The 12,033-nt window shown below is 41.4% G+C and overlaps 1 protein-coding gene across 10 annotated transcripts in view; it reads right to left on the reverse strand.

Moving 5' to 3' along the window:
- TRIM9 (tripartite motif containing 9) overlaps positions 1-12,033 on the reverse strand; it is a 108,015-nt gene that overhangs the window by 21,829 nt on the left and 74,153 nt on the right. For 7 of the 10 annotated variants that reach the window (XM_072838537.1, XM_072838538.1, XM_072838533.1 and 4 more), the window contains exons 5-7: positions 11,687-11,840; positions 3,573-3,730; positions 2,018-2,156 (exon numbers count right to left, since the gene is read on the reverse strand). In XM_072838537.1, coding sequence (XP_072694638.1) covers positions 2,018-2,156; positions 3,573-3,730; positions 11,687-11,840 — 451 coding nt within the window. The remainder of the gene's footprint in view (positions 1-2,017; positions 2,157-3,572; positions 3,731-11,686; positions 11,841-12,033) is intronic. The other 3 variants (XM_072838534.1, XM_072838536.1, XM_072838541.1) reach the window with 1 other exon arrangement.

Raw genomic sequence — 12,033 nt, forward strand, 5'->3', positions numbered from 1 at the left:
TGGGTTAGAATGAGGGAGAAACAAATAGAACAAACCAAAGTTATGGAGAAAGTATGTGTGTGAACTTTATTTCATCATGAGAAAATCACTTCTGTGCAGTAACAGAGAATACTGATATATCTACACGATGATAAGGTTTTCTTTGTATTTAGATACATACCTTATATTTGTACACAATATATAAAATTCATGGAGGAAATTAATTTCTACAGTACAGTTTCTTTGTTGGAAGAGGACTTGTTCCGTTAGTTTCTTTTAGAAAATGACCCCCAGTTCTGTGACTGTGGTACCAGGGATCGCAGTTCCAATCCTGTAATTTATTAGACACCATAATCTTATGAACAATAAGAGAAACTGAGAAACTACATCCTCCTGCAGGATGAAAAGAGAAACATGAATGCTCAAGCTGCTATGCTAGTAACTGATTTTAGCGGAAGAATATGATTTCCATGATGTATTATGAATAGAAATTGTAGGTCTCATGATACATATTAGCAACATTGCTGCAAACTGTCTCCCTGCTCTGATGGCATGCACTTCACTCGTCAATCAAACCGCCTTTTACGCCCATGGGAAATGAGGCCATCATCATGAAGGGCCTTCTGCATTGCATGTAGGCAACTCTTGGAGGGCTTTAGCATTTAGGCAGGGAACTTGGGAAAAGAGGCAACAGCTCTCAAGGAGACAGGTCATCCCAGAGAGACGTTACTAAAATGATCATTCGGGAAGCTGTCGCTACCACATCCCTCTAACCCAATGGGAATAGGTCGTGTGGGCATTTTGCCTTCAGCGAATCCTTTGCTTTGAATAGCATCCCTCACAGACTTACAACTGCTCCCCAAGCACGGTTTTTATGGCTAGGGGCCCGTCAACCTTGCTGTGGGACTTGAAGTTGTGCTTGTTTTTAACCATGTGAACCATTTTAAGGGTGATTGGCACCAGCCAAGGTTTGTGGGAAGTGGGAAAAACCCACCACCACAGTTCTTTGAGCTAACATCTTGAATTTGAACAAAACCAACACAATTAGTTCTGCAGAGGGAAAGTATGGGGAATGCCGGGGGGGTGACTTCTATGATTAAAATGACACCCAGAAGGTCTGAAAATGCTTTGGCACCGACCACAAATACCTCTTCATAAAGGTTTAATTTCATGTGCTGTGATTGCTTTTAAAATGAAAGTGTTAAAAGCCTCAGAGGTGATACCTGGTCATCAAATGCAAGCCCCTCTTTCGAGAGGAATGGGTTGACTTTGATGACCAAAATATTTACAGTACGGCCAAGAAGCAAAAGTTCTCTGGGGCTTGACCTTGTACGATGGCCCTTGATGGCCTAACCCAGCCTAACAGGATGGGCAAAGGTGAAAATGGCGAGGTAATGCGGAGTTGCTGGTCATTTCCTGTTTGGTGCCCACAGGAAGCCTCAGTCCTGGTGCCGCCGGCCTCAGCTTTGGGAGGGAGATGGACGCGTCCGCGCTGGGCAAGCCAGGAGTGGCCCACAGGCCCTCTCCAAACCGCTCTAGCACCCACACCCCTCGGACACACGAGCAGCAACGCAAATCCACAGCTGGAAAGAACCTTGGCCCCACCCTCACAAACAGGCAAGTGCTACAAAGCAATTTAGAATCATCTGGGTAAAACTGGCAAATGACGTGTATCGTGCAGAATGGGAGCCTGCCCTAGAGCCTAGAATACATTTGTTTCGCACACTGGGGGTGGGGGACATTCAGGCCTTCATTTTTTCAGCGTCTTCAACTGCAGCTTATTTAGAGTGTTATCAAAGGAAGCCGACGCCCCAGGCCATTTGAACTGCCGCTGTGGACTCTTTGGTTTGATCACATCCACATACCATGGGCTCTCTAACGCACGGCAGGAGAGGAACAGCGGCTTTGTGCCAGAATGCAGAGCAAGTCATGGAAACACTTCAGAATTGTGGGCAGTGGTGGGGTTACCTCCGGGCTTGGCAGCCACGTTAGATGCCTCGCAGTTCTCGCTCTGAGGGATACTGCTGAAGGGCCTTACCCTCAGACGTTTGGAGGACCAGGGTCTTGCTGTACTGGCTGACTCCTGTTTTATTGAAGGCCTTGATGCGGGCATTGTACGTGCTGTTGAAGTGAAGACCGTCCACGGTGCACATCGTCTCCTTTCCGACATACACTTCCTGAGGGTCAACAAATAATAGGCTGCTGTTTAATGCCAGCCCTCGGGAGGGCTTGGGGAGGCAGCGTCACTGTGGTTAAGGAGCTAGCATTTTGGTGTCAGCCTGATCTGGATTCAAATCCTGTGGGATAGCAAACCACGTAATTGACCTTTTCATTTTTTTTTTTAAAGATTTATTTATTTATTATTTGAGAGAGAGAGAATGGGGAAGGGAGGAGAGGAGGGAGAGGGAGAGACAGATAATCTCAAGTAGACTCCCCACTAAGTACGGAGCCCAATGTGGGGCTTGATCTCATGACCCTGAACTCATGATCTGAGCAGAAACGAAGAGTTGGATGCTCAACTGACTGAGCCACCCAGGAACCCCTAATTGGCCTTTTAAAGTCTCAGTTTCCTCATCTGTAAAATGGGGACAGATGATACCCAGTTTATGAGGTTGCTATGATGATCATAGAAGGAGGTTCTGTGCACAAACTAACATAGTGCCTTATGTTTAGCATGGGCCTGTCAGCTTAATGCATGGTATTTACTAGTGGTTAGGGCTTAAAACACTAGAATTGAGTGCTTAGAGTTAGCATTATGCTTATTACTATTACCTTGGCATCTATACATATATTATACCTACCCAACTCTTTACCCATCAGTGTGATTTGTAAAAACTTGTTTGGAAAACATGAGGGTGGTCTCTATGCTGTGTTTATAACTCCACTGGTAACTTCAGGAACTGTGACAAAAATTACACTCAAAGTCATAGGCGTATAGGTTTTATCACAGTGCAGAGGGAAGGGGGGAGGAAATGAGCGGGAGGAAGAATGACATTTCAAAGGCTTAAAATAAATCGCAGCATGATGCATCTTTAGCATAGGTTAGGCATGTGCCTCCCTCTTTAGCTGTATGCTTTTGCAACATTATGCTGATGTAATGAGTAAAAATATTTTGTATTCAAAGCACAGCCTTAAAATGATAACTCTCTGGTGGGACACTAACAAGATGGGGGTCTGGGATCCTGGCATGCTAAGAATTTTATACGGATTATCTAACTGACTCTTAAAAACCATGTGTGAGGTACAGGTTCATATTACAGACGAAGTCCTGAAGGCTCAAAGAAGTGAGAAATGGGCACAGTCACACCGCTAGATGGTGGAATTGGGACCTGAGTGCAAGCAGCTGGACTCCAGAGCTTGTAGTATGGCATGTGCTTTCTCTTAAGGAGGGTAGAGTAGTTTCTATTCAGAGACTCTTTCCTCCGTCTTTGATGATGGTTCGAGAAGAATGTAGGCCTCAGATGAAGGAGAGGCAGACTCTGCCAGGATAGTCTGGCCTCGGGGGAGGTGGGGAAGCTTGGCTTGAGACCCCACAATGGGTCCTCTGAGGTGGTCACTGGCTTTGGTTAACAAATAACAGATTCTCTACTCACCCGAAACTGACCACCATTGCCATCATCCAGCTCCAGAATGTAGCCTTCGGCAGGCACCGTGGACAGAGGTGGCTGTTTCCAGGACAGCGTGGCACTGTTGTTGTGGGTACAACACTCCTCCAGCTGCAGAATGGGGGTTGCTGGGACTGGAGAGGAAGCTAAACAGAAATTAGTGTAACTCTGGCTTCTGTTGAGTTGCAAACATTTCAGTATCTTGGAATGAGAAACATCCCCCTCATCAACCAAGTAGCTAGCCCATGGGGGACCTGACCTGGATCCCTTCCAGAGTTTCTAGGAATGGGACTGGTTCCTGAGCCACTGTGCTGCCTTCTGCCAAACTCATGATGATACGTCCTACCTTAACTGCCGGGGAGATAATTGCTCTGTTTCTCACCCCCTGGGCACTGAAGACATCATCCCTAAGGGGAAGGTATTTTATGGGGGATGGGTTTCCAGCTCAGCCCACTAAAGCCTATTTAACCCATAACATGGCTGAAAAACTTACCATTAAATTTATTCAGAGCCTTGACCTCCAGTGTATAAACTTGGAGCTGCCTATTCTGAGCAGGTTTTTGTCTGTCTATTTGTTGGTTTTACCAGCAATTCTACTCAAGGTCTTGTGCGTATAAGTAGCTGTAACAGTGAATTTTTGAAAACTTAGTACTAAGTGACATAAAAACAGTGATTTCTCCATAACAAAACTTCTAAGAACTTGACCTCATTCTTTGAAGGTAGCTACGCTAGCTCAAGTCCACTTTCTGCAGGTGTAGAACAGCCAACTGTGAGCCTGGAGAGTAGTATGGGAGCAGAAGGGGCCCAGCAGGGGAGGGTCAAAATGTCCTTACCACTCTGTGAGAATCTGTCACAGTATTACTAGTCACAACATGCCCCTGTCCCCATTTTGTGCTGAGAGTATTTTCTATTACTTCAAACTGTAGAGTGGTTGAGCCTTTAGACACACAGATATGGAAGTGTTGGATAACAACAATCCCAGTTCCTAATATATGAACTCAATGTATGTATTTGGGAGCAATGTTTTTACCCACTGCTTAACAATTTTTTTAGCACCAAAACATTAATTTATTTCTGTAGCACTTTAACAATAGAGAGAACAGTTTAGACCACATCCAGGGACATTTAAATGAACAAATGTTAATTATAGAACACCTGGTATGCTGTACCAAAATTGGACTCTGTGTCATGCATCAAATTATCTGCTCCCTGCCAAAATCTGCACCTCAGCCAAAAATGGTTTATTTAATAGCAGTTTAGGAAACAGGTTCTATGGTGGATAGCCTAGAAAACAAAAGCAGTGACCATAACACAAGAGATGTGAAGGTGAGGCAGGTTGATTATACTTATGAAAAGACGAGAAAACCAAGCCTGAGTTACTACATCAAACATAATGAAATCAAAAGTATGACCAGTTAATTGGAGGTGGTGAGTTTAGTAAGGGAAATCGTGTTTCAGGTTTCAATGGCATAGAGTTCTGTAGGTCTTATAAGAGTGGCTTCTACAGCCTCAGAGGCTCCCGAACATCTGGAATCAGAGGAAAGCAGATAATTCATTGCTTTGTTCAAGGAATAGACTACAGGACTGGATGGGAAGGGGGGAGAGAAGACGTAACTCCTAATGATCATCTACTCATAAACAAGATATCACCTGAGAGTTGTAATTGGAGGGTGAACTTTAGGTCATCATGTATTAGGAAACTACTTTGTCATCAACATTTTTTCCCTAATAAAAATAATAAACTTTAATATATTAACCAGGGAGTAAATTATGATAAATTTAAGCAAACCGTTCTTCAAAGGGCTTCTAGAGATGGAATGATTCTCCCTGGGGATATTTGCTCTTAGCTGTCCTTATGAATCAGAGCCTACAATAAAACAACCTATTCCTTGGATTCTCTTTATTTTATTAGCTGCTCATCAATCTTCATTTTCCCTTTATTGGGAAATCTTTATTTCCCTTCATTTTCCCTTTATTTCCCTTTATGTTTCAAGGAAATCTACATTTCATCAATTTTAAAATCAAAGAATAAGATCACAAGATGGTTTCAGCTTGAATCATGCAAATGCTTGCAATGTCTCTGATAAGAAACTCAAGTTTCCTTGTATAGATGTTAGGTATAATTAACAGATTAATTGAAATACATGGTGTCAGGTGTAATTAAAACATGGGAACTTCATTTGTAAGTCCTCAGTGGATACACTTTATTTTTTAAATTTTTTTAAAAGATTTATTTTTATTTATTTATGATAGACATAGAGAAAGAGAGAGAGAGAGAGAGAGAGAGAGAGAGAGGCAGAGACACAGGCAGAGGGAGAAGCAGGCTCCATGCCAGGAGCCCGACTCGGAACTCGATCCCGGGACTCCAGGATCGTGCCCTGGGCCAAAGGCAGGCGCGAAACCGCTGAGCCACCCAGGGATCCCCGTGGATACACTTTAAAAGACCAAAAAGATAATAAAAAGTCTAACCACTTACTGACCTTCAGATTTTAGTACTGTTCAGAATTTAAACAAATTAAGCAAACAATAAGCAAAATGCGAGAAGGAGGGAGAGAGAATAAGAGAGAGAAACAAAAATGAAGGAACATAGAGACATTTGCATGTCTAAATCTATTTCTCAATGTGCTTAGAATTATTTTTTCTGTTTCCTTATTTACCCCAAAGTGATGTTGCATATAAAAGGCAAGTGTGACAAAATTATAGCCTCATTAGCAAAGACTAAGGCTGACATTTTAGAAAAGCAGATTTTATAGTGGGTGTTATTACCCTATTTCACTTTATTAGGTATAAAATAAATGGTCTATAAGAATCCAGAGTATTTTCAAATTAACTTATTATTTGTGTTTTGGAAATGGATTGCATCACAGTTCCTGGGCTGAACTCTAAGAATTTTTTATTTCATTGAAAATTCTGTCATTCGGCTGCCATAGCTGTCTTAATCTTAACACTTTGACCACGCTTGGACGTTTTTGTTTTTCCTAAAGAACTAGTGGTTCCTGACCTTATCAGAAGTCTATTGCTCAGCATTCTTTTAGCTCATAAAAATCAAGCTTCAGGCTAAAAATTCTCTTCTTAGTTATAAGGGTAACTGTTCTTACAGACTTCCTTGAAGGTGACTTTGTAGAGCCTTGGCTCAAAATTAAATTCTGCAATGGTGTCTCCTTAAAGTTTTCAAATGTCTTACCATTCTAGTTCAAATTATAACTTACATCTTTCATAGTCATTTTTTTTTTCAAGTCCTTCCGATTGTCAACACTCACAATGATGCAGGATTCCTCTGTGAAAGGTCATAGGACAAGAGTGTGACAAGGACATGGAAGGACACATGGCCACCCACTCTGGACGTGGAAACTAATGGCTGCTGATGTTTTCTGAGCACTTACCAAATACCTGGCAGTGTGGTGAGAGGATGCAGTCACTCATGTGGTTTTCACAGCACCCCCACAATAACGGATGCTGTTATTATTTCTAATTGGTTGATGAGGAAACTGAAACACAGAACATCTTCATGGCTACTAGTTGGCAGAGGCGGGATCTGAGGACAAGCAGGCTGGCTCCAGGGCCTGGGTGCTTCAACTGCACTACACTGCCTCTCCAATCTAGTGTGCGGTAATAGTGTACTAGAGAGAAGTTCCTGCATCCAATTCCAAGAGGCATGTTTTCTTCTGCTTCCTGTATCATGAGTAGTAAAGTTCCCCAAGACTTGCTGCTATGGATTAATGAAATATTTCACCATACATAGCATAATGTATCGATTTATTGTATTGCTATGTTGTACACCTGAAACGAATGTAACGTTGAGTATCAACCATACTTAAAAAATTTCAAAAAGAAAAGAAAAGAAAGAAACATTTCACCATAAGAGCTAGGGTGGTTGGGAATGCAATTCTACTGAGTCATCTTGTTTCACTGTCCCTTGGTGGACCATCATTCCTTTGTATGGTGGGTGATCAATACAATTGGCATCTCAGGGAAGTTTAGACTTTAGAGGAACAACAAGCCGTTTCTGCAAAGCTCTCATTATCACACTATTAAAGAGCAATTGTGAAATACGTGATGACATGTATTTCAGGCTTCCAAACCATGAACGGATCACAAGCACAAACAGATTACAGGCGAGTCAGCATGTGTGCACATCCCCATCCCCGTCAAATCTCTGGGTGCTCTTTCTCCATGATTTATAAGATGGTCTATTCACATCACACCAAAATTAAAATATTTTCCAATATTTGCTTGGATATTGCTTATGACCTTGCTTGTGACCTTGGTGCATACTCAGGGCTCTTACATTTGACATGAGTTAATAAAGATAAACGTGTTCTTAGGTGACTAGAGGCACTTAAGGGATTAACAGCCATTGGTCTATACGCTAAAAAGGCTTGGGGGAGCATTAGGTCACTGTTTCATCCTGGTTCAGAATGAACATGCAGGCATTTCTTTTCAGCACCGACTCATGAATCTTGGGACACTTTCTATACTTAAAACAATTCTGGGATAATACCCTTCTGGGGATGTTTGAACAAAGAAGGTACCGGCATTCTCAGTTAGATCTCAGTTGCTTGAGGGTGATGTAGAATCAGAAAGAGACCAGTTAAGTCCTTAACTAATAAGAGAATAATTTTCTTGCTGAGTAGTTGCTGGCTTAACTGGAAACATTTAAAAACCAGCAACAGACCTGTGTTCTTTGATATCAAAGAGAAAAAGGCATCTGAGATGAAATTTCAAAACCAGAGAGATGTTAACATTTTTAGTCAAGAAATAGATATTTCTGTTGTTAGAGTCAGAATTAAACACATATTTTAAGTAGCTTGGAAAATATTTTAACTTTCTACTGTAATCTGCTTAGCATAATTAGAAAACGTATGTTGAAGTATATGCATTGTATTAATGGTCAGAATACTTTAGCACTATTCCCAATGCTATTTACATTTTGGCCATTTGTACGTGTATTTTGTGGTACAGTTTCTTGAGATGTTTTTACTGAAAGCTGTGAAAGTGCAGTTTATTAAACTGACCAAGCATATCCTCTTTAGGAGCACTGTCTAACACTATACCAAGCACAGTTGGGTATGTTAACAGATATCAGAGAGGCCAGTAGGAGTAGCCTTAACACCAGCCAATCAAGTTCTATTACACAATGACCTTTTGGTTTTTTCTTTCCATCGAAAACATCTGACAGATAAAAATTATTCACAGTCTAAAAAGGACTTGGCTCTCACTGAATTAATTAAACTTAATGAGCATAAAGCGAAGCATATAAATTAACTCTGCAGAAGGATACTAATCAGAAGTAAATTAAATTAATATGAAGTGTTAAAAAGAAATGGAAAATGGAATAATCCAGTCTCATACCAAATGGCCTGTTACATGAACTTCATAAATAACTGCTTTGGATAATTTTGTGTTCCAGGTGAATATTTGCTGTAAGTGTGTTCTGGGTTTTGGTCTTTGGAGTGCTTGGCACTCTTTGCCATGTGTGCAGACTTTGATGGAGGGTATACACAGCCATGTTCACGCATTTTTCTGCAGGTAGCCTTAAACGGACAAGTGACACTGCTTTAGGAATGTGGTCTGTGAGGCATAGCACATGAGTCTGCAGTTCCCATACCAGATGAAGGGCCTGTTTATTCCAACACAATTGTTACCATCCTGCCAATTCGCCTGGACTCCACTTTGGGCAGATGGACATGATTCAGAAGGACAGCAAATGGGGGAGGAGAGGCCTCTATCAGATGGTGAAAGCAGTTCAAAGCCCAGAGGCTTTTACCCTCTACCTGCTCCATCATCAAGGCTAATTGGGTTGGCTAATTTTTTTCCCCTCTTCCTCCAAAAGCCCTTCCATTGCCCTTTCGTGACATATTTTCTCCTCTGAGCTATTTGTGACATAATCTTTCAATGATTTTACTTCATGGAAAGAACTGGATATAGACAGAGGCTGATGGAGGGGGATTTTCCTGGGGCTCCATATATTACTCAGGTGGCTGTATTTCACAGACCACCATATGGGTGTTAAAGGAAAAATTTTAAACAGCAAGAAAGACATTCTACAACAAAAAATCAAATTTCTTAAGTTTAAGAGAGGAATTCAGTTATTCCTTGAAGAAGCCAGTTCATAAGACACTAATGTTATAGCACAAACTGGAAGTTGTAGGTGCAGGTTCTGGAAACTTACTCCTTGGGTCTGAATCCCTGCCCTGACATTCACCAACTGTGTGATTTTAGGCAAGTCGTACAGTCTTCCAGTGCCTCAGTTTCCTCAGATGCCTACTAGGGTTGTGAGAATAAATTGAATTAATCCACATGAGGCACTTAGGAGAGAGTATCTGGTTTGGTAAGTAGTCAGTAAATGCTACACATTTTTGTTACTGCAACAATGTACTTTTATTTACAATCTATATACTATTTACTCCAAAATTTAATTAAGGCATCATCCCAAAGCAATGCATAGTAAATGAAAGATGAGAAAATGGGGTCTAATAAAGGAAGCATGTACATTTTTCTTAAAATATCTTTCTTTTTAGGGGATCCCTGGGTGGCTCAGCGGTTTAGCACCTGCCTTTGACTCAGAGCGTGACCCTGGAGTCCTGGGATCTAGTCCAACATTGGGCTCCCTGCGTGGAGCCTGCTTCTCCCTCTGTCTGTGTCTCTCTCTCTCTCTCTCTCTCTCATGAATAAATAAATAAAATCTTAAAGAAAAAGAACAAAAACTTTTTTTAAAGCACTGAATTCTAAGTCCTTTATTATGTGGCTGCTTATTGGGAGAAGCAAAGAGCAAATCAATTTCTTCAGTTTTAAAAAAGATTAGAAAATGACAGAATACAGAGATGAAGAGTAGATAGGCGCTTGCCAAGGATTGGAGATGGTGGAGGGGATAGGAATGGGTAGGACTACATGACCACAGTGGGGTAGCATGAGGGTGGTACAATGATTCTGCATCTTGATTGCAGTGCTGATTAGATGACTCTATACACATGACAAAATGGCACAGAGTAATACGTATACACTGTACCAATGTTAATTCCTGTTTTTTTTTTTTTTTTTTTTTTTTTTAAGTGGGTTCCACTCTGGGTGTAGAGCTCAATCTGGGGCTTGAATTTACAACCCTGAGATTAAGACCTGAGTTGAGATCGAGATTCAGATGCTTAACTGACTAAGCCACCCCACCCCCTAATTTCCTGGCTTTTATATAAGATGATAATTATGTAAGATGGAACCATTGATAAAAACTGGGCTAAGGGTACACTGGACTTCTCCTTACTATTTTTGCAACTTTCTGTGAATGTATAAATATTTCAAAATGAAAGTTAAAAAAGTCAAAATATTTTTCCAATGGATATTACTTATACTGCCATAAAAATATTGCATAGTCAGCTTTTTAGTTTTCTTTGAAAGAGTTCTTTTCCTTAAGATAATTTTAGGTACTTGGACTTCCTCCCCACCCCCAGCCACTCAAAAAAATCTCAAGGAGCCCTTGCATATCCCTTAACACATAAGCCAAAAAATTTAAAAAGCTAAAATTGATTTCAAATCTTCATATTCTTCCTGTAACCAACCTTGGCATTTTCCTGACCAGTATTGTAAAGCCAACTTGGATCCTCTCAAATTCCCACTAATTCATGCTCAACCATTTGCTCAGGACCTATCCATGTGGAAGTAGTCATTTCGATCCTGAACTGCCTTGATATATGTATCAATGTTTCTGGGTTACTTTCTGTAACAAGATTTTATTTATGCACAGTGATGCAGTCTTATCTCCTTATTTATTTATTTTTTTAATGTCAGCTATTCCCTGACACTGGGCTTGTGACATCCCTAAGACTCTTAAAGAGGCAAGCATTGAGTTTATCTGAATTTATCCGGCTTTCTTAGAGGCAGGTCACATGGATGCAGTGCTATGTTTCTCTTAGGTGATAAGATAGGAGCTACTCCAGATTTTTGTATCATTACCCAGAGGTGTGTGTGTTTACTTCCCCACCTCTTAGGTCACTGATAACCTGGCAGCTGCCTTTTGTTTGCTGCAATCGGGCACAAAGCCTCAATCCGGCTGTAAGCATAGTATCTGCTTGGGATGTTGCTCTATTTGGGGGGATGCAGGGACGCACCTTTCATCTGCACAAAGTCGAGCTGGTGAATGGATTGTAGCAGAGGGCTGTTGTCCAGACTCAGGTCAAAGTCCGTGGTCATCCTGGGAGTGAGCGTGCCTTTCCCCCACTGATCCTCAGTCAGGTGCACTCTCCTTATGAGGGCGTCAGAAATCTAATCACATCAAAGATCACAGCCTAAGAAATATAACATCACACTGGACACAGAACACTGCCCCACCACTCTCTGGGAGCATTACCAAACCAATTTGAAACCCACACCTTTCCTGTCTCCATGTAGGCAGTGAGAAGCCTACTATGACAACGGTTACCCATGCAAATCTGGGTGCTTTGTGAGTCAGAGGGAG

The sequence above is a fragment of the Canis lupus genome, chromosome 9 (genome assembly GCF_048164855.1).
Source record: "Canis lupus baileyi chromosome 9, mCanLup2.hap1, whole genome shotgun sequence".
NCBI lineage: Eukaryota > Metazoa > Chordata > Mammalia > Carnivora > Canidae > Canis > Canis lupus.